The 27,822-nt window shown below is 40.4% G+C and overlaps 3 protein-coding genes across 7 annotated transcripts in view; 1 reads left to right on the top strand and 2 right to left on the bottom strand.

Annotated features, from left to right (window-relative positions):
* Window positions 1-8,091, bottom strand: part of myo1cb (myosin Ic, paralog b) — a 44,327-nt gene extending 36,236 nt beyond the window's left edge. Inside the window, exons 1-2 of one of the 4 annotated variants that reach the window (XM_084126960.1) lie at window positions 7,935-8,091; window positions 7,663-7,842 (exon numbers count right to left, since the gene is read on the bottom strand). In XM_084126960.1, the coding sequence (XP_083983086.1) occupies window positions 7,663-7,755 (93 nt within the window). In that variant the 5' untranslated portion in view covers window positions 7,756-7,842; window positions 7,935-8,091. Of the gene's footprint in view, window positions 1-4,515; window positions 4,884-7,662; window positions 7,843-7,934 lie in introns of those variants that run through there. The other 3 variants (XM_084126959.1, XM_084126963.1, XM_084126962.1) reach the window with 3 other exon arrangements.
* A 2,493-nt stretch (window positions 8,092-10,584) lies between these two features.
* On the top strand, window positions 10,585-26,631 carry prpf8 (pre-mRNA processing factor 8). 2 transcript variants are annotated; one of them, XM_084125358.1, is made up of 42 exons: window positions 10,585-10,709; window positions 11,328-11,459; window positions 11,872-12,040; window positions 12,131-12,295; window positions 12,751-12,969; window positions 13,045-13,257; window positions 13,334-13,459; window positions 13,543-13,648; window positions 13,736-13,926; window positions 16,582-16,701; window positions 16,801-17,110; window positions 17,189-17,323; window positions 17,422-17,551; window positions 17,650-17,846; window positions 17,935-18,141; window positions 18,244-18,407; window positions 18,505-18,631; window positions 18,737-18,929; window positions 19,426-19,613; window positions 19,745-19,983; window positions 20,091-20,237; window positions 20,328-20,538; window positions 20,621-20,737; window positions 20,851-21,098; window positions 21,213-21,392; window positions 21,473-21,608; window positions 21,713-21,882; window positions 22,056-22,185; window positions 22,306-22,452; window positions 22,640-22,800; window positions 22,940-23,131; window positions 23,336-23,573; window positions 23,682-23,810; window positions 23,913-24,026; window positions 24,142-24,315; window positions 24,419-24,612; window positions 24,724-24,963; window positions 25,050-25,191; window positions 25,296-25,436; window positions 25,543-25,682; window positions 25,785-25,987; window positions 26,094-26,631. In XM_084125358.1, the coding sequence occupies exons 2-42, from the start codon at window positions 11,339-11,341 to the stop codon at window positions 26,246-26,248; spliced, it is 7,029 nt and encodes a 2,342-aa protein (XP_083981484.1). In that variant the 5' UTR covers window positions 10,585-10,709; window positions 11,328-11,338; the 3' UTR covers window positions 26,249-26,631. The 2 variants fall into 2 exon arrangements, with proteins under 2 accessions (XP_083981484.1, XP_083981485.1); XM_084125359.1 differs by having other exon boundaries at window positions 10,633-10,709; window positions 11,331-11,459.
* On the bottom strand, window positions 14,130-15,589 carry LOC311090198 (E3 SUMO-protein ligase ZBED1-like). The gene is made up of 3 exons (XM_084125360.1): window positions 15,055-15,589; window positions 14,762-14,909; window positions 14,130-14,610 (listed from the first exon to the last, which is right to left on the bottom strand). Exons 1-3 carry the CDS (start codon window positions 15,357-15,359, stop codon window positions 14,263-14,265), a joined length of 801 nt encoding a protein of 266 aa, XP_083981486.1. The 5' UTR covers window positions 15,360-15,589; the 3' UTR covers window positions 14,130-14,262.
* Window positions 26,632-27,822: the final 1,191 nt, after the last annotated feature.

The raw sequence follows: 27,822 nt of genomic DNA, 5'->3' as shown, positions 1-27,822 counted from the left end.
TCGGTATCGGCGAAGATTTTCTTAAACGGTGCATCCCTAATTAGGAATCTCATTAATGTTGATTTAGTGCTCTAGAAACATTTCTTAACAATATAAAAACAGTTGTGCCGCTTAATATTTTTTTGTGGAAACAGTGATACATTTGTTTAAGAACAGCATTTATTTGTCACTTTTGATCAATTAAATTTGTCCTTGCTGAATAAAAATGATTAATTTCTTTAAAAAAAAAAACGTTCTGACCCTAAACTTTTGAACGATAGTTTCAAATAAAATGCCATTAAAATAAACCATCCAAGTTTTAGAGCTGTCGATAAAAGTTTTTGGTCTGGCCTTTGCCGTTTTTCCTTGATATGGAGCAGAATGGAGTCCAAGGGCAGGGCCTCGATGGGAAATTTCAAGTGGAAAAGCCACAGCTAAATTAAGAAAAACTGCAGATCCTGCAATGAGCTCATGACTCACCACAGGGCATAAAGACATTTACAACACAAGTCCACAGTCTCTTTCTTACCCTGTGCTCCCTCCAGTTCTCAAACTAAAAAAACTAGATTAAAACCTGCTTTGCTGAGCTCTTTATAATGTAAATAAAGGCTATCAAGTCGAACGCCACTCTGTTCCTCTGTACCACACAATTACACGAAGAACCCTTTTATCTACTGAAGAAAGACTCTGCAATGTTAAGCTAAAGACTAAATGTTTAAAGTCAACATGAAAGGCGTTCGCAACCCATTTTACTCCAGTAATGTCATGCATTTCCAAAACAGGATATTGAACGAGAACAAAAAGTAGTGTGGGACTTGAAGAGGCTGAATATTTTGATGAATGAATACTAAGACAAATTTATCATTCACAATGAAACCAGCAACGCGCATTACAAAGTAAATAGGGTTAAGTTCAACTTCATATACAGTGAGGAAAATAAGTATTTGAACACCCTGCTATTTTGCAAGTTCTCCCACTTGGAAATCATGGAGGGGTCTGAAATTGTCATCGTAGGTGCATGTCCACTGTGAGAGACATACTTACTGCAAATAAGTATTTGAACACCTGTCTATCAGCTAGAATTCTGACCCTCAAAGACCTGTTAGTCTGCCTTTAAAATGTCCACCTCCACTCCATTTATTATCCTAAATTAGATGCACCTGTTTGAGGTCGTTAGCTGCATAAAGACACCTGTCCACCCCATACAATCAGTAAGAATCCAACTACTAACATGGCCAAGACCAAAGAGCTGTCCAAAAACACTAGAGACAAAATTGTACACCTCCACAAGGCTGGAAAGGGCTACGGGGAAATTGCCAAGCAGTTTGGTGAAAAAAGGTCCACTGTTGGAGCAATCATTAGAAAATGGAAGAAGCTAAACATGACTGTCAATCTCCCTCGGACTGGGGCTCCATGCAAGATCTCACCTCGTGGGGTCTCAATGATCCTAAGAAAGGTGAGAAATCAGCCCAGAACTACACGGGAGGAGCTGGTCAATGACCTGAAAAGAGCTGGGACCACCGTTTCCAAGGTTACTGTTGGTAATACACTAAGACGTCATGGTTTGAAATCATGCATGGCACGGAAGGTTCCCCTGCTTAAACCAGCACATGTCAAGGCCCGTCTTAAGTTTGCCAATGACCATTTGGATGATCCAGAGGAGTCATGGGAGAAAGTCATGTGGTCAGATGAGACCAAAATAGAACTTTTTGGTCATAATTCCACTAAACGTGGAGAATGATGAGTACCATCCCAAGAACACCATCCCTACTGTGAAGCATGGGGGTGGTAGCATCATGCTTTGGGGTTGTTTTTCTGCACATGGGACAGGGCGACTGCACTGTATTAAGGAGAGGATGACCGGGGACATGTATTGCGAGATTTTGGGGAACAACCTCCTTCCCTCAGTTAGAGCATCGAAGATGGGTCGAGGCTGGGTCTTCCAACATGACAATGACCCGAAGCACACAGCCAGGATAACCAAGGAGTGGCTCTGTAAGAAGCATATCAAGGTTCTGGCGTGGCCTAGCCAGTCTCCAGACCGAAACCCAATAGAGAATCTTTGGAGGGAGCTCAAACTCCGTGTTTCTCAGCGACAGCCCAGAAACCTGACTGATCTAGAGAAGATCTGTGTGGAGGAGTGGGCCAAAATCCCTCCTGCAGTGTGTGCAAACCTGGTGAAAAACTACAGGAAACGTTTGACCTCTGTAATTGCAAACAAAGGCTACTGTACCAAATATTAACATTGATTTTCTCAGGTGTTCAAATACTTATTTGCAGCTGTATCATACAAATAAATAGTTAAAAAATCATACATTGTGATTTCTGGATTTTTTTATTTAGATTATGTCTCTCACAGTGGACATGCACCTACGATGACAATTTCAGACCCCTCCATGATTTCTAAGTGGGAGAACTTACAAAATAGCAGGGTGTTCAAATACTTATTTTCCTCACTGTAAAACTAATGCTACAACAAATGAACAGTCAATCAGGTGCAGAATGCAGCTTCAGCTTAAAGCCGGGTAGAGACCCGTTTATGTGGTTGGTTAACCCTGAGAACTTCCTGTTCTGAGCATTTCAGACACAGGTGTATCCCCTCTGAGATCTCTCTGGGACACGTTGACAGACCAGCAATGAGGGAAGGGCCGGGTTTGCTTTGCACAGCCACATATGTCACCAGCCCTCCCACTCTGAACCAAATATTCCCCCGCAATCTCACCATCTTCATAAACATGATGAATAAAGTAATTGGAAGATAAAGAAACAGACTAAACAAGAAGTCTCAACAGTGGATAAAGCAAATGTTTTGGCCTAACACAAAGTTAGACTATGTTTCCTTGCACAATGGAAAAGTGGACACACACACAGCACACTAATATGGCTCGCTGCTGACAGACGTAGAAACTAATTGTCTGGGGACAGCTGGAAAATTGTCTCCCGGCCAAAAACCAGAGTCCCGTTGCTCTGAAAATATGCTCCATCCCAAAGAATGTGGCATTGTTAGTCACCATGTATCAATTACAACCCTGAGTTAATTTGGCTTGCAGGGATGTCTTACTTAACAAGACTATTTTTTTGCAACACAACCATCCTAAATGAAAATAAATGTTGTAATAGTTCTTGGAAAACGCACAGCAAAGCTTAACTGCTTATAGCATTATTCATCCATAAGCATAAGCAACTGTCAGCTCCTAATTGTTGTCAATTATACTAGTTACACCATGCATGCAATGTTGCACAATTAAAAAAAATGCAGTGCAGGGTCCCATTGCAAGCAATCCATTTAATTTGACAGGCGTATCTTCGTTAGGATTTGCAACACATGGAAACAGGAATGAGGGGGGATGTGAGTGAGGACACTTGAGGACATGACCTGCCACCGACCTTAAGATGTCATCAGTGCTGGGCTGCTAGACCGCACAGGTGTGTGCTGTGTACTCTTATTTACACACCCTACACAGTATAGTAAAAAAAATCGCATTCTACACAAATTTCACAAGCCTGGTCTCTGAGGGTGATGCTGATAGTATATTCCCAGTGGAATTCCCAATGTAATTGGACTGAGGGAGGTTAGTTTGGCATGGAAGTTATTAACAGCTGGTCTCCTTCAACTCCTCTTGTCATCATGGAATAAAATGTGGTCTGAAGCCGCCCAAATCACTCCCTAAGAAATGGAGCTCAATGTATATCTTATAGTATTGTTTCACAGCTTTTGGAGATAGGGGTTTGTTTGTATAACCATCATGCACTTGAATCAAGATCTGAACAGATCAGGGAAGTTATTTAAATGGATAACATGGAGTAAAGTAGAGATCCATGTGGTCATAACACTTGACAGTTGCTGTGCATAAAACCCTGTTGAGCTGCAATGCCATAAAATGCTGTCTAAGTAGGGAGCTTAACGTACAAGCCTAGTAAGCGAAAACATCAAGTCCGACTCTTTTCCGCGAATCAGTTCTTTCGAACCGTTTGTTACAACAACAACAAAAAACGCTTCAAAAAGTTATATTACATTATGGCGTAGTCATGTGGTCGCTTTTATTGCGTTTTTACAATAAACGAGTGCGTCACATATTTTTACTTAAATATTTCTGTTTTAGTTAAGAGTATTTCGCCATCAGTTAAGTTAATCCTCGGTTGCCTCTCTTCAAATGCTCTTACTATCAAAGCTTCTCAGGTTTGGTAACGTTACTTTTAAGAACTGCTGCTCTGACTAATTCAGTCCGATTTGTCAGCAATTAGTCAAGTCTGACTGATTCTCGAAAGATCGTTCGGTCCGATTTGGCGAATCGTTTCAACCGATTCATTAGAAATATACGACTCGTTCACCAATCGGACATACCAAATATGCGAGAAACCAATCTTTACGAAATATTATCCTCACACTGACACTCTCTCTCTCTCTCTCTCTCACACACACACACACACACACACACACACACACACACACGTGTGAATTCAACACTAATACGTCACGTAGCGTAAACTGACATTGTGCTTTTAAAATGAATGGCACGCAAAGTACTCACTTACCTTGATTAATAAAGCACACCAACTTCAGTTCCCGCAATGTCCAAAAGCACCGGTCGCTCACTGTAATACTGCATAAGAGAAACTCAGCAGTGATGGGAAAACTTGTTCTCAAACTTGAGCTGCAATCTGGACTTGTTCCTTGTGTGAATGAATCCCACCGACCAGAATATTTACCTCAGTGTGACACAGAAGTCGCTTAGATCACTTGAGCAGATGTATGACTACTGGAGACTGATGTGTTAAATAAACAGATAGTCATGCTCTAGTTTATGCCATATGTAGGACATGTACTCAGTAATGGTTTGAAGCAAAAAATTACCAGCCGGCACAGGCACCCGCCCTCCTCTTTCTCTCGCTCACTCGCACACGCACGAGAGTCACTGTACCAGGAAGTCCCTGACCAATCCCACGACTAATAAAATATTCTTTAACTCTTATTTCATCACAGTAAAACTATGAGCTTTTAATCAAAATTAATAGGGCGTTTCGATTAAGACTAGCCTGATTTTTATTTATTTATTAAATAGCATAATTTTAAATATGTAAAAGCAGAAATAACAGTAGACTACTGCTTACTTTCCTCAAAACAATAAGCATAAGTGCTTATTCAGAGCGAAAAGACTCGTTTGTATGTGTGATTTCTGTCAAAAATAACTATATTTTTTACAAATAAATATATAAATCTTGAGGTATGATAGCTTGAGATAAGGTGTGCGTTACTCGAAAGCACGCTAGCGTTATATCGCCCTCTACTGACAACACAGAAGACACAGTAGCACCTCCAATGAATGTGTAAACGAGGTCTTCAATCTTTCTCAAGGGCCCTTGGTGTCTAAATTGCAGTTATTTTAGTACATCAAGCTTTTTTTATGCTTTTTCATATGCCTATATTGTGTGTCATTTCAGTTCATGTTTATTTCAAGTAACAAAAAAGTTTTTTTTTTGGTTTCAGGTTTTAGTTCTGCTTAGTCCCATTGCAATGTATGCCTACTGAAAATCACATTTCAAGTCCTACAGAGCTTTACTTCTGGCATTATTGTGCTCAAATCAACCATTTTCTCAGATTTTATTGCACTGGTCTTAATTTTATTATGTCATTCAGTAACCAGTTAAATGTGTTGATGTGATTTGAGGGACAGAATCGCAGCCATTCATTCTGAGCAACTCTTTTTCAGTTCACACACACACACAGTATTTAACGTATTCCCTGTGAAAGGAAAGCCGTAAACATTCCACCATATCAATAAACACTGCTGAAACAAAAAACCCCATGTCAAGGTGACCTCACGCCTGCTAATCCAAGTCAAGTGCAGTGTCATGCTGTAGCCAGAGGGTGAAGTGATCGATTCTGCCCTTGTGCTCTTCAAATTTCAGACCACCAAACCCTGGACTGACATTAAGCACATTTGTGCCGACCGGCTGAACCGAGAGGAAAGGTTGTATCCTGTTTACAAGGCAATGTAGGACAGACAGGCTGTACTAAAGGGTGTGTCACCAGTCAGGTGGAAATAGGCATTACACTTATTGTTCCTTCCTAGTACAGTATAGGGGTGTAACAATATATTGTGTCACAATATATCACAATACAAAAATACAACAATATGTATCGTGGATGGTTCACCCAAAATGTAATAAATTACTATGTGAGAAAAAAGTTTTCAGAGTTTTAGTGTCAGTACTACATTAAATTATATAATGTTGAATATAATGTATAATAATGCAATGTGGGGAAATTTGTGGGTCCTGATAATGCCAAAAGTCTGATGTTACCAGTAAAAAGTGGCCTACATTATTTTAAATATATCTAGTCAGTGACAGAGAACAAGCATATTCGTCTAAAATAATTCTGTATTTTCAGCTTCAGAATTATCAATATTTTTATTCTGGTATCACTTGTCCTGTGCATTGGGTTTCCAGCACCAAGATCAAGCCTATTCATTTACACCCAAAATGTAATATCAAATTTAGCATTTTAATCAACAGTACATTTTTTTGTTAACCTTTTATAATATGTCTTGGAGTATCGCAATAATATTGTATCGTTAGTTCAGTATCGTGATATGTATATCGAATTGTGACATGAGGGTATCGTTACACCCCTAGTACAGAGTTTTTTTCTCCTTATTAACGTACCTCCCTCTCTTTTTCCCACTCAGACCTACTCATACTCAAACACACACAGCAAGGGTGACACGACCTTGCCAGAAAGTCTGGAAAAGTATGCTGTTCCGGAATTTTCTGTGTCATTTCCTCACCAAAGTAGCATTCCATTCCAACCGCTATTAAATTAATTCTAAACTGTGTGGTTTTTAAGTGGTTCTCAAATTAGAAACGTTTTTTTCTTAACAAAATATGTGCAAAATATATTCTTATCAGCTAGATTCCACTAGACCAAATGAACCATAAAGAAAGATCTTCAAACAGAGCGAAACAAGTCAAAAGAATGATTTTCAAACTAAGTAGGAAGAAAAACTAAGCATATTTGAGCTAAAGGATTGTGACACTCATAGGCAACACCTTTCCTTTATGCCACCCAGACTAGGAACATTTATGCAATCCATAAGAAACATTCAAACTTCTGTCAGAGTTAATGGTCATTTTCGTTGCACACAGACAGGTTTTAGTGTAAACCCCACATTCCTTGGACTGTATTATTAGATCAATCCAGACCTATTCATCAAAATCATTATATGGTCAGTGGAAAAACCTATAGAGATATCCAAATATTAACTATACAACCCATATAAAAAACAGCTATGTATTGCTGAATCTTTCAATGAGTTAATAATCAGTGTATTGGGTAGTTTGGTATTTTTTCAAAAGGATTATCACAATCTAAACACCATGCATTTATTGCAATCACTTGCAAGTGTTGCTTTTATTATAAACAAGCATATGCTGAAAATCAAGATCTTGCTTACAGCATGGAAAATTCTAATGAGCCTCGGTTTTAGGGCATGCAAATCTATGACATGCTTCGCTGAGCACAACATATCCTGACAGCTATAAGCAATTTGTTAAGAAATTTGTCTTTATTTAGTTATCCAAATTAGTTTTGAATGCTTTTCTGATACAGTTGCAGAGTCTGTTCTTGTCTTAGACTGACTCTTATTCATTTAGCAGGAGATTTGATCTAAATCGACTTACATTATTGCAGCCTTGGCAGTAAATCTCTCCATTTTTCCCTGGAGACAGTATGATTTCTCCTGTGGGTACCAGCTGGATCCTCAACTCCATCATGACGTGTCTCTTTGACTTTCTATGAGTGTCCTTCCTCAGTAGCAGCCACTGTCGTGAGGGGGTTCAACCCTCACTGGTGCTTCTGCTCTATTGGATACAGAAGAAAGAGGGACGAGATTCATAAACGACGAGATATAAACAGAGAAAGATGAAGCAAATCAGGCTGATGTAGAATTTACCCGCCGCCAAACAAAGTCAATGCAGGTCGTTATAGATGTGTAAGGGGAGTCCAGGACTCGTCTCACAGCCAGATGTGCACTATAATGATGAGTTCCCTGACGCCGAGCTGCTCTGAGCGCTGAGAGTCTGCCGTCAGGGCTTCCTCTAGGCTTCAGCATCCTGTCCTCGACATTCCCGGGGTAAACACCGGAGGAGCCCACTCCATTTCCCCTGCACACACTTCAAGCAGATTTTTGATGATGACAAGTTAAAGGAAATATCTTTTTTGAGGGGAAAGGAGGGGTTGAATGTAACATATGGCTTGACAATATCTTACATGCTTTCTTTATGGATTTTTAAGTATATGGATAATGAATTAGCTAACAGAACGTTCTGGGAATGTTCACTCCTTTATAAAATGTTACTAAAGCATTAGGAATTGGTTTCCACAAAAATAATATGCTAACGTTAGGGGAACGTTCTTTTTGCTGGGAAGTTATTTTTAAGTTCCTTTTAATATGTTTTTAAATGAACACATGAAGGTCTTTACATCGGAATATGATTCCCCAAAAACGTGTCAATGTTGTCTGTAAAATATAGCTTGCTGAAGGGGAAATGACAGAGACACACATCCTCTGACCTGTGACATTAGTTGAGACATTCATGATTTCTGGGCATCAACAGGAAAGAGAGGCCTTGGCATCACATGCACAATACGATCTAAATCTGGATAAAGACATGGATCTCTGTCAGCTTTAGTGAGTTACAAAACTGACTTCTGTCAAGAATCTCTTGACAGTTTAATGACTTTAGTTGTCTTGCCTCCATATAGCATGCTGTGATCACTAAAATCAACAGATGGTCAGCATAAGAGCAAAGAGAAATGACAGACAGAATGAAAGATCACAATCAAACACAGATCAACTGCAGATGGTAGACTATGAGACTGTAAACGCTGGAGTAATGATCCTGTTTGTAAAAGAGGGACATCGTGGACTCATTTGAGGTGTGGTAGGTGAGAATGGGTGAAGGGCAGGGTAAAGATAACCATGAGTGTTTTGACATGGTAAACAGTACTGCCATAGTTATGCAACAGGCCATTTAGAATAGCACTCTTGAATATAACCGGCAACAACTATTTTAGAGGAAAAAGGAAACATCACATATTTCAGTGGCATCCTATTTCCTCTGTCCTACAACTATTCTTAAGCAACTTTTACTGCAGTATTCCTCTCAAATGTTGTAGTTTTCTTAAATCTGACCAATAAAATAAATAGATAAAACTTATTTCGTTTGATCTCATTTACATTTTTCCGTTCCCTTAAAATGTGGCCATGGCATTTCTCAAATTGCATGCAAATCTGAACATATGTCTATTTTAGGCCTGTACTATTAATTATTAAAAAAGTATTAATTTATTTGCAAGCAGCACGGATTACATGATAAAGTTTAAAGGGATAGTTCACCCAAAAATGAAAATTCTGTCATCATTTACTCACCCTCAAGTTGTTCCAAACCTGTATGAATTTCTTTCTTCTGCTGAGCACAAAAGATGATAGAAGAATTGAAGAATATCGGTAACCAAACAGTTGATGGAACCCCATTGACTTCCATAGAATGGTAAAAAAATAAATAAATAAATACTATGGAAGTCAATCAGGGGCTCCATGATTGACTTCCATAGTATTTTTTTTTTTTTTTAACACCATTCTATGGAAGTCAATCGAGTCCCATCAACTGTTTGGTTACCGATATTCTTCAATTCTTCTAAATATCATCTTTTGTGCTCAGCAGAAGAAAGAAATTAATTCAGGTTTGGAACAAAAGTAAATAATGTAAATGAGACAGAAGTTTCATTTTTGGGTGAACTATCCCTTCTAAGTAAGTCTGATTGATTGGTTGGTTGTTGATGTCAGCATCAGCACCACCTGCTGGCGCGTTTTGTTGCGTTTCCATGACGAGAAGAGTAAATTTAACAAAATTATTCCATATTGTTCCTTACAATTAGAAATGTTTTGAATTTAAACTTCAAATGCATTCATTTTGTGTGCATTTGTGGGCCTGTAAATGAAAATGTTTAGTCTGTTTTACCACTTGTTTCTGTAAAATGCGTTTTGTGGAAATGCAAATTAATTTTAGTTTCAGAGTAAATTCATTTAAGTTTAAGCCTTTAGTACTGTTTTGTATCCTTAGGGATATAACGTTAGACATTTAAAATGCAGGGGGAGGGACAGTAATTTTGAGAAAAATATCAGGTCAAGTGACTCTGCCGTTGTTTTCATATGTGGTACAAACTGTAAAATGCTAAAAAGGAAAAAAAGAAATTGAAAGGAAATATTGTGTGGAAATAGTCTTCAAGTGTAGAAACACTGTAATACATAACATAATATATCCTGCCAATTTAGTGGTTATATACGTTATCAAATATACATTGATATTATTTCAATAGAAAATTTGGTATAATTTTCTTATAATAATGCATTTCATTCAAAACATTAACACATATTCAAACAATCTTACCAGTTTACAACTATGAATGAATTAAATAACACGGAACATTAAAAGGACAAAAAGAGCACTTTTCATATCCGGTGTCATATCCGGAAATTGGGCCCTACGCATTTTCTTACGTTCTGTTTCGTAAACACATCATTTCCGTTGAGGTAGGATCTTCCAGATACGTAAAGCGCGTTCGTGAATCGAAAGACCATACGCACAACGTGCATGGTACGCCATTCCGCCGAGCACAAACCAAGCACACAACTACATTCATTGGCGAGAAACTGCTTTTAACAGTAAGCTATTTTGATTTACACCAGCGCACGCTGCTTCTTATTTAATCGTTTTTCATTTTAAAAAGTATTACTTTATCTCTGGCAATGCTTGTTTGCGGAAACAGTTTGTTTGTGTAATATGCGGTAAGCTAAGCTAACGTGCTAACTCCTGCTTTATGAGGCCGACGAAACGAATAGAATTGCGCATCCATGCCTACTAATCATACATATTTTTATTTGAGCTGCAAAATGTCTAACCTGAAAAGTGTTCCTGTCGGTTGTATTTAATCAGTAAACATAGGCTTGCAAGTTTCTATCCGATAGGAAAACAATTCAGGCGCCATAGTCAAGTTAGTCGGCTAAGTTCATTGATGTGGTTTAACAGTTAGGTATTTTGTTAAAGTAACGTTAGTTGGCCAAACTTTTGCATTTTAGTTAGAGTTTTCTTTTACAACTAACAAATTTGGCTTTTCTTTGATTTCACTTCTTTTTTTTCAACTGGATAGTCAGTCACGCTGTTGTGGTTCTTCTGTTCGTATGGCCGTGTTGTATGTATTGCGATCATCTTTAACGTGTTTCTGTACGCATGGTTTGAAGTCTGACCTCATATATTTTGTGCATTACTGTTTTTCCTTCCAGTAGACGCTGCCATGGCAGCTGCATTCCCCTACAGAGGTGTTCCTGGGACAATGCCTCCAGGTGTTCCTCCACCTCCTCCTGCTGTTGCTCCAATACCAGATTACATGACCGAGGAGAAACTGCAAGAGAAAGGTGAGTTCACATCATTTGATCATGCAGTTCATTTTTAACTCACCATCCACACTAGCGTTTTTAAAAAGTTTATTGTACACACTGAAACGTTGGAAACCACTGAAATCATCTTACTGCGCATGCATAAAACACAATAAAAGCTCCCTGAGATGATACAGAGAGACCATCTGGCACAATTGTTTTTATTAGCACTATCTCATCACTTAATAATGCTTCCATATAATAATCCATTCTTCAGAAAGCTTTGTTTCGCATGACAAATGTTGTCAGTATGGATGGAAGGCCAAAACATAGAGGAAACAATGCGTTTTCAAATGTATCCAGATTTGTGTAACTTAGATGTAGCTTAAGTTAAATACCAACTCTGAATGTTTAGTGACATGTTTCTCTTTTGCTTGTTACTCTGTTGTAGCTCGGAAATGGCAGCAGCTTCAGGCCAAACGCTACTCTGAGAAAAGGAAATTTGGCTTTGTGGATGCTCAGAAAGAGGACATGCCACCTGAGCATGTGCGAAAAATCATCAGGGATCATGGTGATATGACGAACAGGAAATTTCGTCACGACAAGAGGGTCTACCTTGGGTAAGCACATTACATTACAAACATTTTTACGTAGACGGTTATGCTTTTATGTATGCTCATTAGTAACATTGTGTTGCTTTTTGTTTGTAGGGCACTGAAATATATGCCCCATGCAGTACTCAAACTGCTGGAGAACATGCCCATGCCCTGGGAGCAGATCAGAGATGTTCCTGTGCTCTACCACATTACAGGCGCCATTTCTTTTGTTAACGAAATCCCATGGGTTATTGAGCCGGTGTACATTGCTCAGTGGGGGTAGGTGACAGCATACGAACACAACACTTTCAGAGCAGGGATTGAAACTTAGGGCTGCACGATCTGTGGAAAAAAATATAGAATTTAGATTTTTTGTATAAAATTAAAGGTTTGTTGTAGTTGTTTTAAAGGCTTCACCAATAATTATAGTAGTAAAAATTATGATTATTTAATTGAATATTAGTTTTAGATTGAATATAGGTTTTTTTTGTTGGTATATTTAACTATCAAATAAAAAGTGTATTTAAGAAAGAAAAAAAATTCCCACAGTACAACTGAAAAAACACATTACTAATATGTATGGTTATTTCCATTTCGTAATTTTCAAACAATAAACCATCAAGCTTTTATTTAAGCGGGAAACTGCTTGGAGCCCTTAAAGCTTTTCTTCAATACTGTAATTTCAGTTTTATTCAGAATTCAGCCCTTCAAAAAACATCTTTTTTTTTCACCAGCACAATGTGGATCATGATGCGTCGTGAGAAGAGAGACAGGCGGCACTTCAAGCGTATGCGTTTCCCCCCATTTGATGATGAAGAGCCTCCATTAGATTATGCAGACAACATCCTGGATGTTGAGCCTCTGGAGGCAATCCAGATGGAGCTGGACAATGAGGAGGATTCTTCTGTTGTAGACTGGTTGTATGAGCATCAACCTCTAAAAGATACCACAAAGTGAGTGTTAGTGACGGTTGTACAAATATGGTTAGCTTGTTTCTTTTGCTCATGATTTATCTTTTCCCTTCACAGATATGTGAATGGGACCACATACAGACGCTGGCAGTTCACTTTACCAATGATGTCCACTCTGTATCGATTGGCTAATCAGCTGCTGACAGACTTGGTGGATGGAAACTACTTCTACTTGTTTGACTTGAAGGCTTTCTTCACCTCCAAAGCTTTGAACATGGCCATTCCAGGGGGGCCCAAATTTGAGCCGCTTGTCAGAGACATTAACCTCCAGTACGTACTGTGTCCATCCTGTAGCATTATTGATTGTTTTATTTTCTCCAGAAGTCTTAACTTGTTATGGTTACAGGGATGAAGACTGGAATGAGTTCAATGACATCAACAAGATCATCATCAGGCAGCCAATCAGGACCGAATACAAAATTGCATTCCCTTACCTGTACAATAACCTGCCACATCATGTGCACCTCACCTGGTACGAAACATTATCACACCTATGATTTTATTGTTCTATACAAATTCTTGTGCTGAACCAATGATATCTGTTGGTCCATGCAGGTACCACACACCAAACGTGGTGTTCATCAAGACTGAGGATCCTGATCTGCCTGCCTTCTACTTTGACCCTCTGATCAACCCCATCTCTCATAGGCATTCTGTTAAGGTCAGAAATTAAACTGTTTAATTAAACTGGATGTAAGTTTCTTGGTTTCTTCCCCATACTAATTGCAAGCTTGTGTTTTCTCCATAGAGTCAAGAGCCACTGCCAGATGATGATGAGGAGTTTGAACTTCCTGAGTATGTAGAGCCATTCCTGAAGGAGACGCCCCTCTACACTGACAACACAGCTAATGGAATTGCACTGTTGTGGGCACCTCGTCCATTCAATCTCCGCTCGGGAAGAACCAGACGGGCTATTGATGTGCCTCTCATTAAAAACTGGTTTGTATAATACAGTATACTGCATTTGCACACTGTAAGGGAGTTTTCACACAGAACACATTTTTGCATTCCACTTTTTTTTTCACTGCCCTGTGTCTCGTGTTATTCAATGTAAAAATGTGTTCTGTGTGACTGGCCCCTAACCCATGTAGGGTTTGAGTATTGAGACCATGCAAGAAGGCTATAATTAGGGCTGGGTATTGTTAGGAATTTCACAATTCGATTTCGATTCGATATTGATTTATTAGCTTTGATATCGATTCAATAATAAGTAAATACACAAGTAATTAAGTACCTGAGTATATTTTCAAATAATGTGTGCAGTATTACCAATGTTTAAGAACATGTGACAATGTCACCAGCTGTTGAGAAGACACTCTCAGCTGGTACACTACTACCAGGAATACAGAGGTATCGCTTAGCTTGGCATGACAAAAGAGGGAATTCCACCTCATGTTCCTTCCACCAGCTGAGTGGATTAGTGCTGAGTGGTACTGGTTTTACCTCTTTGTACTTCATCACCTCATCTACTGCATCATCTCTTGTTTTTATGGAGTCTGCTTCTGGAGTATATGTCTGCCCAAGGAGATCTGCCAATGCACAAGAGTCTCTTTTCTTCTTGGATGGGGGTCCAGAGTCCTCAGCTGGTTCTGCTTCATTGGCCTCTGCATTTATTGGTCCACTCTGTTTAGAAAGCAAAGGAATTGTATTGTAAATAGTTATCACACTTTTCAAAATAGTGTATATAACAATATAGTTAGGTTTAAATTCATAATTGCAGTGTATCATTAATAATAAATATACATAGTTTTTATTCACACTATACAGTACTTACTGAGCTTTTTTCAGTTGCCAGTGTCTTAGTGTTATCAGTGAGTTGGGTGAAGACTTCCTCACGCTCATCATCAGTCAAAAAAGGCAGGGCCTTAAAGCGTGGGACCAGGGCAGAAGCTAAGTAGAGTTGTTCCTTTATGCCTGTGTACCTTAAAATAAATATAATATATTTAATATTATATATTATTATATAATAATATTTCTATTACAAAAAAATATAAAAATTATCATTATGAAATTAGTATAATACAAAACAACTGTCTTAGAATAAAGTGTCATAATGATAATAAATACCTTTTCTGGAGATCCTGATGCACAGCAGATTTCATCTCCTTCACCATCACAGGATCAGTCGGGGCCGTATGCATCTCTTCCAGAAGTCTTGCTCTCAGAGGGGCGATGACAGAGAGAGTTGGGGTTCCTTCTTGAGATATGACTAAGGTGGCTTTCTTCATTGGCTTCAGAGCAAGTGCAACAGCCTCTGCTGCTGTTATGTCTGCCTCTGTAAGGGAGCTCAGATCTTTCTCTTGTTTTCTTATCTCAGGGGCAAGTAGTGCAGCAGAGATAGCAGCTTGCTGTTCTAAAAATCTTTCCACCATTTCAAATGCACTATTGGTACATCGGTCACTAACTTGTGCTGTGGCAGGTCCTGCAGTTTCTGTTTTTTTTTTAGTTTGTGGCTGGCTATGGTGCTCCGGTGGAAAAATGCGGAGATCTGCCTCAGTCTGCCTAGAAGCCTTGATACTGCAGGCATCTTGAGAGCAGCCTGTGATGCCAAGTTTAGGACATGTGCAAAACAGCCAATGTGCAATGTCTCTGTCAGTCCAACTGCTCGTAGCATGTTAGCTGCATTATCTGTTACAATTGCTGACACTTTGTCATTCAAGCCCCATTCATTCATTGCCTCGGTGAGCAATTTAGCAATATTGTTCCCTGTGTGGCTTTCAAAGAGCGCTCTGGTCTGCAGGATGTTTGACACAAGGACCCAATCAGTTGAAATAAAATGAGACGTGATGGTTACGTACGGGTCGGTCGCTCTGGAGGTCCAGCCATCGCAGGTAAGCGCCACTTTTTCCGCCGACATTAAGGACTCCAAAACCTCCGTCTTAAACCTCCATGTAAAGCTTTGGCATGGCCACTTCTGTGATGTGTTTACGCGTAGATATGGCGTACCGTGGCTCAAGTGTGTTGACCATGTATTTAAAGCCCACGTTTTCAACAACACTATATGGGCGTAAGTCTTTACAGATGTAGACGGCCACGGATCCCGTTATCTTCTGTGCACGAACGGAGCCTGAAGGAAATTTGCTGTGAAAGGCTTTGTCGAGTTGTGTCTGTTTAGAATCATCCGGCTTAGCCACGCTGGATTGTTTTTGTTGCATTAGATCTGCATGGTGTCGAGCTAGGTGGTTGCGTAAGTTAGTTGTGTTGTTACAGTATTTAAGAACGGTGTGGCAATGCTTACAGACCACTTTGGTTTTGTCCACCTCTTCATTTGTTCCCGGCTTACAGTGGAATCCAAAATGAGCCCAAACGTCGGCTTTTAACGTTGGTGGTGCAGGCTTGAATGGAGTGCAGCTGCTGTCCGTCATCTTGCTGTTTTGGTAACTTAAAGCGCGTCTTGTACTACGCTGAACACTCTCACTAGAGTGTTGCCCACAGCGCCGCCACTGGCCGGTGGGCTGAATCGATTCATAGGATTTGATGAATCGATATTGAATTGAGAAACAAATAATTGCAATGCATTGATGAATCAATATTTTTACCCAGCCCTAGCTATAATGTCTGATTAGAGGCTCTTGTTTCTCCAAACATCTTCAGGTATCGTGAGCACTGTCCTGCAGGCCAACCTGTGAAGGTGCGTGTGTCTTACCAGAAGCTCCTAAAGTACTACGTGCTAAACGCTCTAAAACACAGACCACCCAAGGCACAGAAAAAGAGGTGAGGTTGCTATTCCAGAGCTTGTTCCATGGAAAAGTGTTTATGCATTTAATGATGATTTTCCTTTTTCTTTACCTTTTCTCCTTCTATCTATTTTAGATACCTGTTCCGTTCTTTCAAGGCCACCAAATTCTTCCAGTCCACAAAGCTGGACTGGGTAGAGGTTGGTCTCCAGGTGTGCCGGCAGGGCTACAACATGCTGAACCTGCTGATTCACAGAAAGAACCTCAACTACTTGCACTTGGACTACAACTTCAACTTGAAGCCTGTGAAAACCCTCACAACAAAGGAACGTAAGAAGTCCAGATTTGGAAACGCGTTCCACTTGTGCCGTGAGGTTCTGCGATTGAGCAAGCTTGTGGTGGACAGTCATGTGCAGTACAGGCTTGGAAACGTTGATGCTTTCCAGGTATGGGTGGTTTCTGTGTAGCTAATCCGTACCATTGTCTCATTTTTTCATTACTAAAGTCTTCTGTCCATCCTGTAGTTGTCAGATGGACTGCAGTACATCTTTGCCCATGTCGGTCAGTTGACTGGCATGTACCGCTACAAGTACAAGCTCATGAGGCAGATTAGAATGTGCAAAGACCTGAAGCATCTCATCTACTACCGCTTCAACACAGTGAGTAACACTCAATGCAAATAAATACATCATTTTGTTGATTGAATCAAAGTTTGGATTGGTGCTATGCCTTGCATCTAAAGTGACATGTTTTTTAGGGCCCAGTTGGAAAAGGTCCAGGCTGTGGGTTCTGGGCTCCAGGGTGGAGAGTCTGGCTGTTCTTTATGAGAGGCATCACCCCTCTTCTGGAGCGGTGGCTTGGCAATCTTCTGGCCAGGCAGTTTGAGGGTAAAATTAGCCTTTATTTGTATGCAAAAAGCATGTAGAAAGATGTAGTCAAATTTTACAAGTTACCAAGTGCTAATTTATTGTGTAATGCCATTTAGGTCGACACTCTAAGGGTGTTGCCAAGACTGTGACCAAACAGCGTGTGGAATCTCACTTTGATCTTGAGCTGAGAGCTGCTGTGATGCATGACATCCTGGATATGATGCCTGAGGGTATCAAGCAGAACAAGGCTAGAACCATCTTGCAGCATCTCAGCGAGTCATGGAGGTGCTGGAAGGCCAACATCCCTTGGAAGGTAAATTTTTGGTCATTTGTTGTTGCTTATTAATGGTATGTTATTCAATTTCAGAGTTTACCATTAAGTGATCATTATTTTTTTTCAGGTTCCTGGGCTTCCAACCCCCATCGAGAACATGATTCTCCGCTACGTGAAGGCCAAAGCTGACTGGTGGACCAACACGGCCCACTACAACCGTGAGAGAATCAGAAGAGGAGCTACTGTGGATAAGACTGTGTGCAAGAAGAACCTGGGACGTCTCACTCGACTCTACCTAAAGGCAGAGCAAGAGAGACAGCACAATTACCTGAAGGTACATTTCTTGGGTAACATAAAATGTCCTGGAAGACTTTGAACAGGTTGCTATTACCGTGAAAGAACACACTGACGAGTGATTTCATATTTTATCTTATAGGATGGGCCTTACATCACTGCTGAAGAGGCCGTGGCCATCTACACCACCACAGTGCACTGGCTGGAGAGTCGTCGGTTCTCTCCGATCCCCTTCCCTCCACTCTCCTACAAACATGACACTAAGCTGCTCATCCTGGCTTTGGAGAGACTCAAGGAGGCTTACAGGTCAGGCCAGTCCCGTCCCATAACAGCAACCTGGGTGGATGTGCTGGTTTTGTGTAGATTGCATCTTTTCTGACTTTGCTTTGTTCCTTTTAATTAGTGTGAAGTCGAGGCTGAACCAGTCACAGCGTGAGGAGTTGGGTCTGATTGAGCAGGCCTATGACAACCCTCACGAGGCTCTGTCCAGAATCAAACGTCACCTCCTCACTCAGAGAGCCTTCAAAGAGGTTTGCACACATTCAATATTTAAATGCATTTTATGTAACCACAAGTGTCCTCTAAGCCCATTACTGGTCCTAGATTGCATCTGAAGTGGTTCTTTTTCTCTCTAGGTGGGCATTGAGTTCATGGACCTTTACAGTCATCTGGTGCCGGTTTACGATGTTGAACCTCTGGAAAAGATCACTGACGCGTACCTGGATCAGTACCTGTGGTATGAGGCAGACAAGCGCAGGCTTTTCCCACCCTGGATCAAGCCAGCCGACACAGAGCCACCTCCACTGCTAGTGTACAAATGGTGCCAAGGTGAGATCAGTTTACTGTGGTCGACCAGTATGGATATTTTGGATTATATCTTAGAAAGCAGTATGACTGATATAAAGCTTAAATGTTGACAGTATATGAAAAACGTAGTGTTTTCTTTTATATTACTAACAATAGAATGCTAAACACTTAATTTTTTTATATACAGTTTACTTTCTTTGTTTAACATTTTATATCTAATAATTTAAATAATTGTTAATCTCCGCTCATGTGCTGGTGTTGTTAAACTGAAAGTCCCATCGCTAAAAGTCCCATTCATCATTTATTTGGCATGCAGAAACTCATCTGCTAATGCCAATAATTAAAACATTGGCAAATACCGTCAACCTCTAATTGTGACTGGTTATCTTAAGACATCAAACTATTGTAATGTTATTCTAGAGATCTTGTACACTGGATAAATGAGGGTTGATTAGAGGATAATGTTAATTAAAATTTAATTTTCAATTTCATTAACATTTCTAATTATGTCTACTAGGAATCAACAACCTGCAGGATGTGTGGGAGACAGCAGAGGGTGAATGTAACGTCATGCTGGAGTCTCGCTACGAGAAGATGTACGAGAAAATTGACTTGACATTGCTGAACAGGCTTCTGCGTCTCATTGTGGATCACAACATTGCCGATTACATGACGGCCAAAAACAACGTTGTCATTAACTATAAGGTCAGTTTATTGCACAATACATTCCATTGATAAAATTCGTATTTCCCTCTTAATGCATTTGAGAAGTTCATATTAGAAATTTCCATTCACTGCTTGGGTTGATTTTAGATATCTGTATTTTCTCTTTGCAGGACATGAACCACACAAACTCGTATGGTATTATCCGTGGCCTGCAGTTTGCCTCTTTCATCGTGCAGTACTATGGGTTGGTGATGGACCTGCTGGTGCTGGGTCTGCACAGAGCAAGTGAGATGGCTGGCCCTCCTCAGATGCCCAATGACTTCCTCAGCTTCCAGGACACGGCCACTGAGAGTGCCCATCCCATCCGTCTTTACTGCAGATACATAGACCGCATTCACATCTTCTTCAGGTTAGTAGTGCAGATGAAGGAAGTCTCCTGTTTTGCAGTTGAGATTTTTTTTCTTCTAAAGTTGCTGTTTTATTAATGTAATGATATTCTGGTTCTGCTGTGTGTAGGTTCTCTGCTGATGAGGCGAGAGATCTGATCCAGAGATACCTGACCGAGCACCCGGATCCCAACAATGAGAACATTGTGGGCTACAACAACAAGAAATGCTGGCCCCGTGATGCTAGGATGAGACTGATGAAACATGATGTGAACTTGTAAGCGCTCTAGACTTTGCTCCTTCTGGACACCTTAATATATCATAGACAAATGCATGTGGTATAATTGATTTCCTTATAATCACACAGGGGCCGTGCTGTGTTCTGGGACATCAAGAATCGCCTCCCTCGTTCTGTGACCACAGTTCAGTGGGAGAACAGCTTTGTGTCTGTGTACAGCAAGGACAACCCCAACCTGCTTTTCAATATGTGTGGCTTTGAGTGTCGCATCCTCCCGAAGTGCCGCACTAGTTATGAGGAGTTTACGCACAAAGATGGTGTTTGGAATTTGCAGAACGAGGTAAGTAGAATTACAAACGATCTGTAAAATAACTTGTTGGCACATCAGAAAGGATGGTGGATAATTGTATGTTGGTTTTTAGGTAACAAAGGAAAGGACAGCACAGTGTTTCCTGCGTGTAGATGATGAGTCCATGCAGAGGTTCCACAACAGAGTGCGACAAATTCTTATGGCTTCTGGCTCCACCACCTTCACTAAGGTATGAGCCTTGAACTTTAACAGCAAAACATCCATACTTACCTAATGTGTAATAGGTATCAGGAACTAATTTCCCATTTTGCACATGGTTTTACATAATGTTGCTCTTCTCAGATTGTGAATAAGTGGAACACAGCTCTGATTGGTCTGATGACGTACTTCCGTGAAGCTGTGGTCAACACTCAAGAGCTTCTGGACCTGCTGGTGAAGTGTGAGAATAAGATTCAAACCCGTATAAAGATTGGTTTGAACTCCAAAATGCCCAGCCGTTTCCCTCCTGTGGTGTTTTACACCCCTAAGGAGTTGGGTGGACTGGGAATGCTTTCCATGGGACACGTACTAATCCCACAGTCTGACCTTCGGTAAGTTAATTGCTGTTTTTGTTGTTGTTTCCTTGATCCTATACAACTTTAATGAAATGAATATGCAACCACAGATTCAGGCTATTGATGATAGTTCTACTGTTTTTTGCTCAGGTGGTCCAAACAGACTGATGTGGGAATCACTCATTTCCGCTCTGGAATGAGTCACGAGGAGGATCAGTTGATTCCTAATCTGTACCGTTACATCCAGCCATGGGAGAGCGAGTTCATTGACTCTCAGAGAGTTTGGGCCGAATACGCCCTCAAGCGCCAGGAGGCCATTGCTCAGAACAGGTACTGTCCTCTTAACCAAAGCCAAATCTTGATGATGTTGATGTATTCAAGCTTATTAAAATGAATTTGATACTCCTCAGACGTTTGACACTGGAAGATCTGGAGGACTCCTGGGACAGAGGTATTCCACGTATCAACACCCTCTTCCAGAAGGACAGACACACACTTGCTTATGACAAGGGCTGGAGAGTCAGAACAGACTTCAAACAGTACCAGGTAAAAGTCTTTCTATCTGGAAAACATTGCACGTTAACAGCAATGCCACACACCAGTCAGATTTATTTTCGTGGTGTTTTAAAGATTTTTGAATGCGTTTTCAGGTTCTGAAGCAAAATCCATTCTGGTGGACTCACCAAAGGCATGATGGAAAATTGTGGAATTTGAACAACTACCGTACAGACATGATCCAGGCACTTGGAGGGGTGGAAGGCATTCTTGAGCACACTCTGTTCAAGGGAACCTACTTCCCCACGTGGGAGGGTCTCTTCTGGTAAGATCTTTTTATGTTGACATATCCAGTACAGTTAACCCAAAGTTTGAGACCCTAATATCCTTTTTTTTTTTAATTGATAAATGCAATGAATTCAGCAGAAACTTTCAATTTAGTTAATTTTGGCAAAAAAAAATGTAAGATCATTTATTTAACTTTTTGATCTTCTATAGGGAGAAGGCTAGTGGTTTCGAAGAGTCCATGAAATGGAAGAAACTCACCAATGCTCAGAGATCTGGTCTGAACCAGATTCCTAACCGACGATTCACCTTGTGGTGGTCTCCTACAATCAACAGAGCCAATGTAAGTCTATGAGAAGCAACTGCATTTAGAAATGGGGTGGGGAAAAAAGCATTCAAAGCTGCATCTTTTTTTTCATCCCCTTTTTATTGAGACTCACTCATTCTCTTGATGTTCTTGTAGGTATATGTGGGTTTCCAGGTGCAGTTGGACCTCACTGGAATCTTCATGCATGGTAAAATCCCAACGCTCAAGATCTCTCTGATCCAGATCTTCAGAGCTCACTTGTGGCAGAAGATTCATGAGAGCGTCGTCATGGATCTCTGTCAGGTAAAGAGATGTTTCCTTAGGTCAGGATATTATACAATTAATATAATGCATGCTTATTTAATGAAATCCTACATTACAGTGTAAGTATGACTGTGGTTTTACACTTTAGACTGAACTTACTAACAATTGACTTATTCAGAGTTGTGCTGAAGAGTGCCATCAGTAAGCTTTTGTTGGCTTTTTGTAGGTGTTTGACCAAGAGCTGGATGCTTTGGAGATCGAGACTGTCCAGAAAGAGACAATCCATCCCAGGAAGTCTTACAAGATGAATTCCTCCTGTGCTGACATTCTGTTATTTGCATCCTACAAGTGGAATGTCTCACGTCCCTCGCTTCTAGCAGACTCCAAGTATGTGACTGAGCATAATAGATATGTTGAGTTCTAAGATATCAAGAGGAAGCATGAATATAAATGTCACAAGTAGTGCTCGCAAGGATAACCAGATAGAAAATGCCTTAATCATATTTTCTTGTGTTTCTTTCTATAGGGATGTTATGGACAGCACCACCACACAGAAGTACTGGATTGACATTCAGCTCAGATGGGGTGACTATGACTCCCATGACATTGAGCGATATGCCAGGGCCAAGTTTTTGGACTACACCACTGACAACATGAGTATTTACCCATCACCCACTGGAGTCCTGATTGCCATTGATCTGGCTTACAACCTTCACAGGTCAGTATTTTGTCATGTTGTGTAGGTGATTTTATGTCACATTGTAAAGTACAACTTCGGTTACACATCCCAAAAACAGTGACAGAGCAGCTGCTAAATTATTTGATTTGTTCTCCCTCTCCCTCTCCCTCTCCCTCTCCCTCTCCCTCTCCCTCTCCCTCTCCCTCCCTCCCTCCCTGCCTGCCTGCCTGCCTGCCTCTGCAGTGCTTATGGAAACTGGTTCCCTGGAGCCAAGCCCCTGATCCAGCAGGCCATGGCGAAGATAATGAAGGCCAACCCTGCTCTGTATGTGCTGAGAGAGCGAATCCGCAAGGGTCTGCAACTCTACTCTTCAGAGCCCACTGAGCCTTACCTATCTTCCCAGAACTATGGAGAGCTCTTCTCCAACCAGATCATCTGGTTTGTGGATGACACCAATGTGTACAGAGTCACCATCCACAAGGCAAGTGAATTTAACATCATGTAGATGTCTTTTATGGTGTTCATGTTGTTATCATCTTGGGTTTTGTGCTAAAATGTCTAATTTGTTTACATTTTATCCATGTTTTAGACTTTTGAAGGTAACTTGACCACCAAACCAATCAATGGAGCAATTTTCATCTTCAACCCCAGAACTGGACAGCTTTTCCTGAAGATCATTCACACTTCTGTATGGGCAGGACAAAAGCGTCTCGGACAGGTCAGTCTTGTGTTTTGTCTCTGTGCAGTTATTTTTTTGTCTTCAGTCAGTCACTCAATTGTTTTTAGGTTTTGCTGAGTTGCACTTTTTCTGTTTTTATAGCTGGCTAAGTGGAAGACTGCTGAAGAAGTGGCTGCCCTGATCCGATCGCTGCCTGTTGAAGAGCAGCCCAAACAGATTATTGTGACCAGGAAGGGCATGTTGGATCCTCTTGAGGTTAGAAACACCCATTAAAACTGTGAAAGGCAAATTAACTGAGTTAATGCTCTGGAAATGATTTTAACATCTGTATATGTTAACTTTTAGATTAACAGCTGTCTGTTTTTCTCAGGTGCACTTGCTGGACTTCCCCAACATTGTAATCAAGGGCTCTGAGCTCCAGCTGCCCTTCCAGGCATGTCTGAAAGTGGAGAAGTTTGGAGACCTCATTCTGAAGGCCACAGAGCCTCAGATGGTCCTGTTCAATCTGTACGATGACTGGCTGAAGACCATCTCCTCTTACACTGTAAATCCAACACTTATACTATAATTTTGACCTAATCATTTGTTGCCTCTGAGGGTTACACTACTCATAAGGTCTTTAACCATTGTACATTTTTGTTGCCTAGGCTTTCTCTCGTTTGATCTTAATCCTGAGAGCACTTCATGTCAATAATGACCGTGCCAAAGTTATCCTGAAGCCTGACAAGACCACCATCACCGAGCCCCACCACATCTGGCCCACTCTGACTGATGAGGAGTGGATCAAAGTGGAGGTGCAGCTCAAAGATCTCATCCTGGCTGACTATGGCAAGAAGAACAAGTGAGTGCTATGGAAAAAATGCTGACTTCTGAGTGCATACTGAAAAAATATATTTTGCTGTATGAAGTTTTCCTTCTGACATTTTAACTTTTTTTTCCCCCTCCTTCACAGTGTGAATGTGGCGTCTTTGACCCAGTCTGAAATCAGGGACATCATCCTGGGTATGGAGATCTCGGCTCCATCCCAGCAGAGACAGCAGATTGCTGAGATCGAGAAGCAGACCAAGGAGCAGTCTCAACTAACAGCCACACAGACTCGCACTGTAAACAAACACGGGGATGAGATTATCACCTCCACCACCAGCAACTACGAGACGCAGACCTTCTCTTCCAAAACTGAATGGAGAGTTAGGTGTGTAAAGTTCTCCATGTCTGTCTTGTCTTTTTAGTTGTTAAAACACAGCTTGATTGAGTTTAACTGTTTTCCCGATCTCACAGGGCGATCTCTGCTGCCAACTTGCACTTACGTACTAACCACATCTACGTATCATCGGATGACATCAAAGAGACTGGATACACTTACATCCTGCCCAAGAACGTTCTGAAGAAGTTCATCTGCATCTCAGATCTTCGTGCTCAGGTTAGATGAAATGTCGTCTTAACATGATTTCTCTTATAGATCCTCTTCCTTTGGTTCAGTTAGAAGTATCCTAAACCTTTTTTGTCTTTTTTTTATGCCTATAGATTGCAGGTTATCTCTATGGAACCAGCCCTCCAGATAACCCTCAGGTAAAAGAGATCCGCTGCATTGTGATGGTGCCACAGTGGGGTACGCATCAGACGGTTCACCTGCCCAACCAGCTGCCACAACACGAGTACTTGAAGGTCAGTGTTTTACACACATGCATATGTCTGTAGTTTGGTGTTATCAGCCATCTACGTTCTCCCTAGCCGTATCAAACCGTTTGAATGCCGTCTTTATTTTTCATAGGAAATGGAACCTCTTGGATGGATCCATACGCAGCCCAATGAATCGCCCCAGCTTTCTCCTCAGGATGTCACCACTCACGCAAAGGTCATGGCTGACAACCCATCCTGGGATGGCGAGAAGACTATCATTATTACTTGCAGGTACATATTTAGCATAATGCACTGTGGCTGTGTAATGATTATCTGGTTATAATGTATTTGACACTGCTTTTGTGAGTTTAACATTTGGTTTTGCTTATCTAGTTTCACCCCTGGTTCCTGCACGCTGACGGCATACAAGCTGACTCCTAGTGGGTATGAGTGGGGTAGGCAAAACACAGATAAGGGTAATAACCCCAAAGGTTACTTGCCTTCTCACTACGAAAGAGTACAGATGCTCTTGTCTGACCGTTTCCTTGGCTTCTTCATGGTGCCTGGCCAGGTTTCCTGGAATTACAACTTCATGGGTGAGCATAGCTTTAAATTAATGATATAATTTAAGTGATTTAAACCTTTTTAAAAAATCCTTTCAGTTATAACACTATGCGTTTCTATTCCCCCCCCCCGTTCTAGGTGTTCGCCATGACCCTAACATGAAGTATGACCTACAGTTGGCCAACCCGAAAGAGTTCTACCATGAAGTTCACAGACCATCTCACTTCCTCAACTTCGCTTCTTTGCAGGAAGGTGAACTCTACAATGCTGACCGTGAGGACATGTATGCATAATAGTAAAAACAGCAACTATATAAAGTAAAAGCACCCAGCAAATGCTTTTGTTCTGTTTTGTCACCAAGACTCGCTCTTTATTGTTTGCAGTAATGTAAATGCTTAGAAACTCAAAGCATGTCATGTTTTTTGCTTCATCATAATTGTCTGGCATTGAGTTGATTATGCACATTGCAGAAAAGCATATTTAGTGCTTTCTGTCTGTAGATGTGAGATGAATGAAATTGCCATCTAAAAATATCTGTATCGTTTCATAATTTGTAGTATGTTGTGTTTTTATAAATCTGGCATATTTTGTCTGTACCCTGTAGCTATGTTGTGCATCTGTCATGTACACTGTAGTTCGGGTTTAAATAAAGATTACCACTTTTATAAGAATTTGAGCTTTATCTCATTGTCATTTCTGTTGGTTTTGTGGAATAAAATCATCTGTGTCCACTGAAGGAACAGTAGCTGCTCTATCTAGAGCAAGGTCACTATATGCCTTAAGAGAAAACCAATCTGCATGCATATGTTACAGTTCACTGAGCAGCTCAGCCCTGAAGATATGAAATGGCAAGTTGTTTTAACATTTATTCCTTAAAGAGTGGTATCAGATTGGATGAAGTCAATACGATGTCAGTACATTTGTAACTCTCGTTTATTCTTAATGAAGCACCTGAGTGTCAACAAAAACGGTTGATTCCGATGATAAACATTTAAGCCAATTTGCACCTGCCACTGCTCTCTGGTGTGTTTGTGGCTTAACACGTTTTGAGATCTGGAAGTTCAATGAACGGTCATGATACTGAACTCACCCAACTTGGATATTCATTAGATTATCTGCTTTTATGTTCTGCAGAATAAAGTCATTCAGGTTTGGAACGATGTGAGGGTGAGTACAGTGTAGAATTTACACTTTTTGGGTGAATTATTACCTTAAACTTCTCTATCTGTTGTACTACTTTTACCATCACTAGTTTGTTTCACCTTTACTAATTACATGCTAGTACTAGTCACCATCCCAATAATTAAAGCAACTATTTCATTGTTTCTGGTAACACATTGCACATTTTTTTTAGGGGTTCATTCATTTCTGACTAGTAGTAATTCCAGGAAGACTACTAGTTTAGACTTAGTTACTTATACCTTTTCCAGTACTTTCTAGTATCCACTCCAGGTTTAATAGCAACGTAAGAGACACCAGTCAGCCTTTTATTAGACTGGATGTCCAAATTATTACTAGAAACTTTTTTTTTTAAAACATGATCTTACTAGTGATATTTGTATTTATTTAACTAGTAGTTAAAGGTTCTGATCATTAGTCTGATTATTCATTGCATTATGCAATTTATAAAAAGACTAATATTCAAAACTAGTCTTGCAGCTTATAAACAATTGTATCTACTGAGATAAAGAAATTATAGCCTACTGCTATGTCTCATATATTCTATTGCCAAATAAGTAACAGTAATAGATTGCTATTAGAAGTACAAGTATCTAGGTAGTTAGTTACATGTGAAAAAACTAACTAAACCTACTTTTAGAATAAACTAGTAACAGATGCTAGTTTTTAGGAATAAATGTTAAAACTG

Source organism: Abramis brama (assembly GCF_963993115.1).
Source record: "Abramis brama genome assembly, chromosome: 10".
NCBI classification, from domain to species: domain Eukaryota; kingdom Metazoa; phylum Chordata; class Actinopteri; order Cypriniformes; family Leuciscidae; genus Abramis; species Abramis brama.
This window is presented reverse-complemented; position numbering and strand designations above follow the sequence as displayed.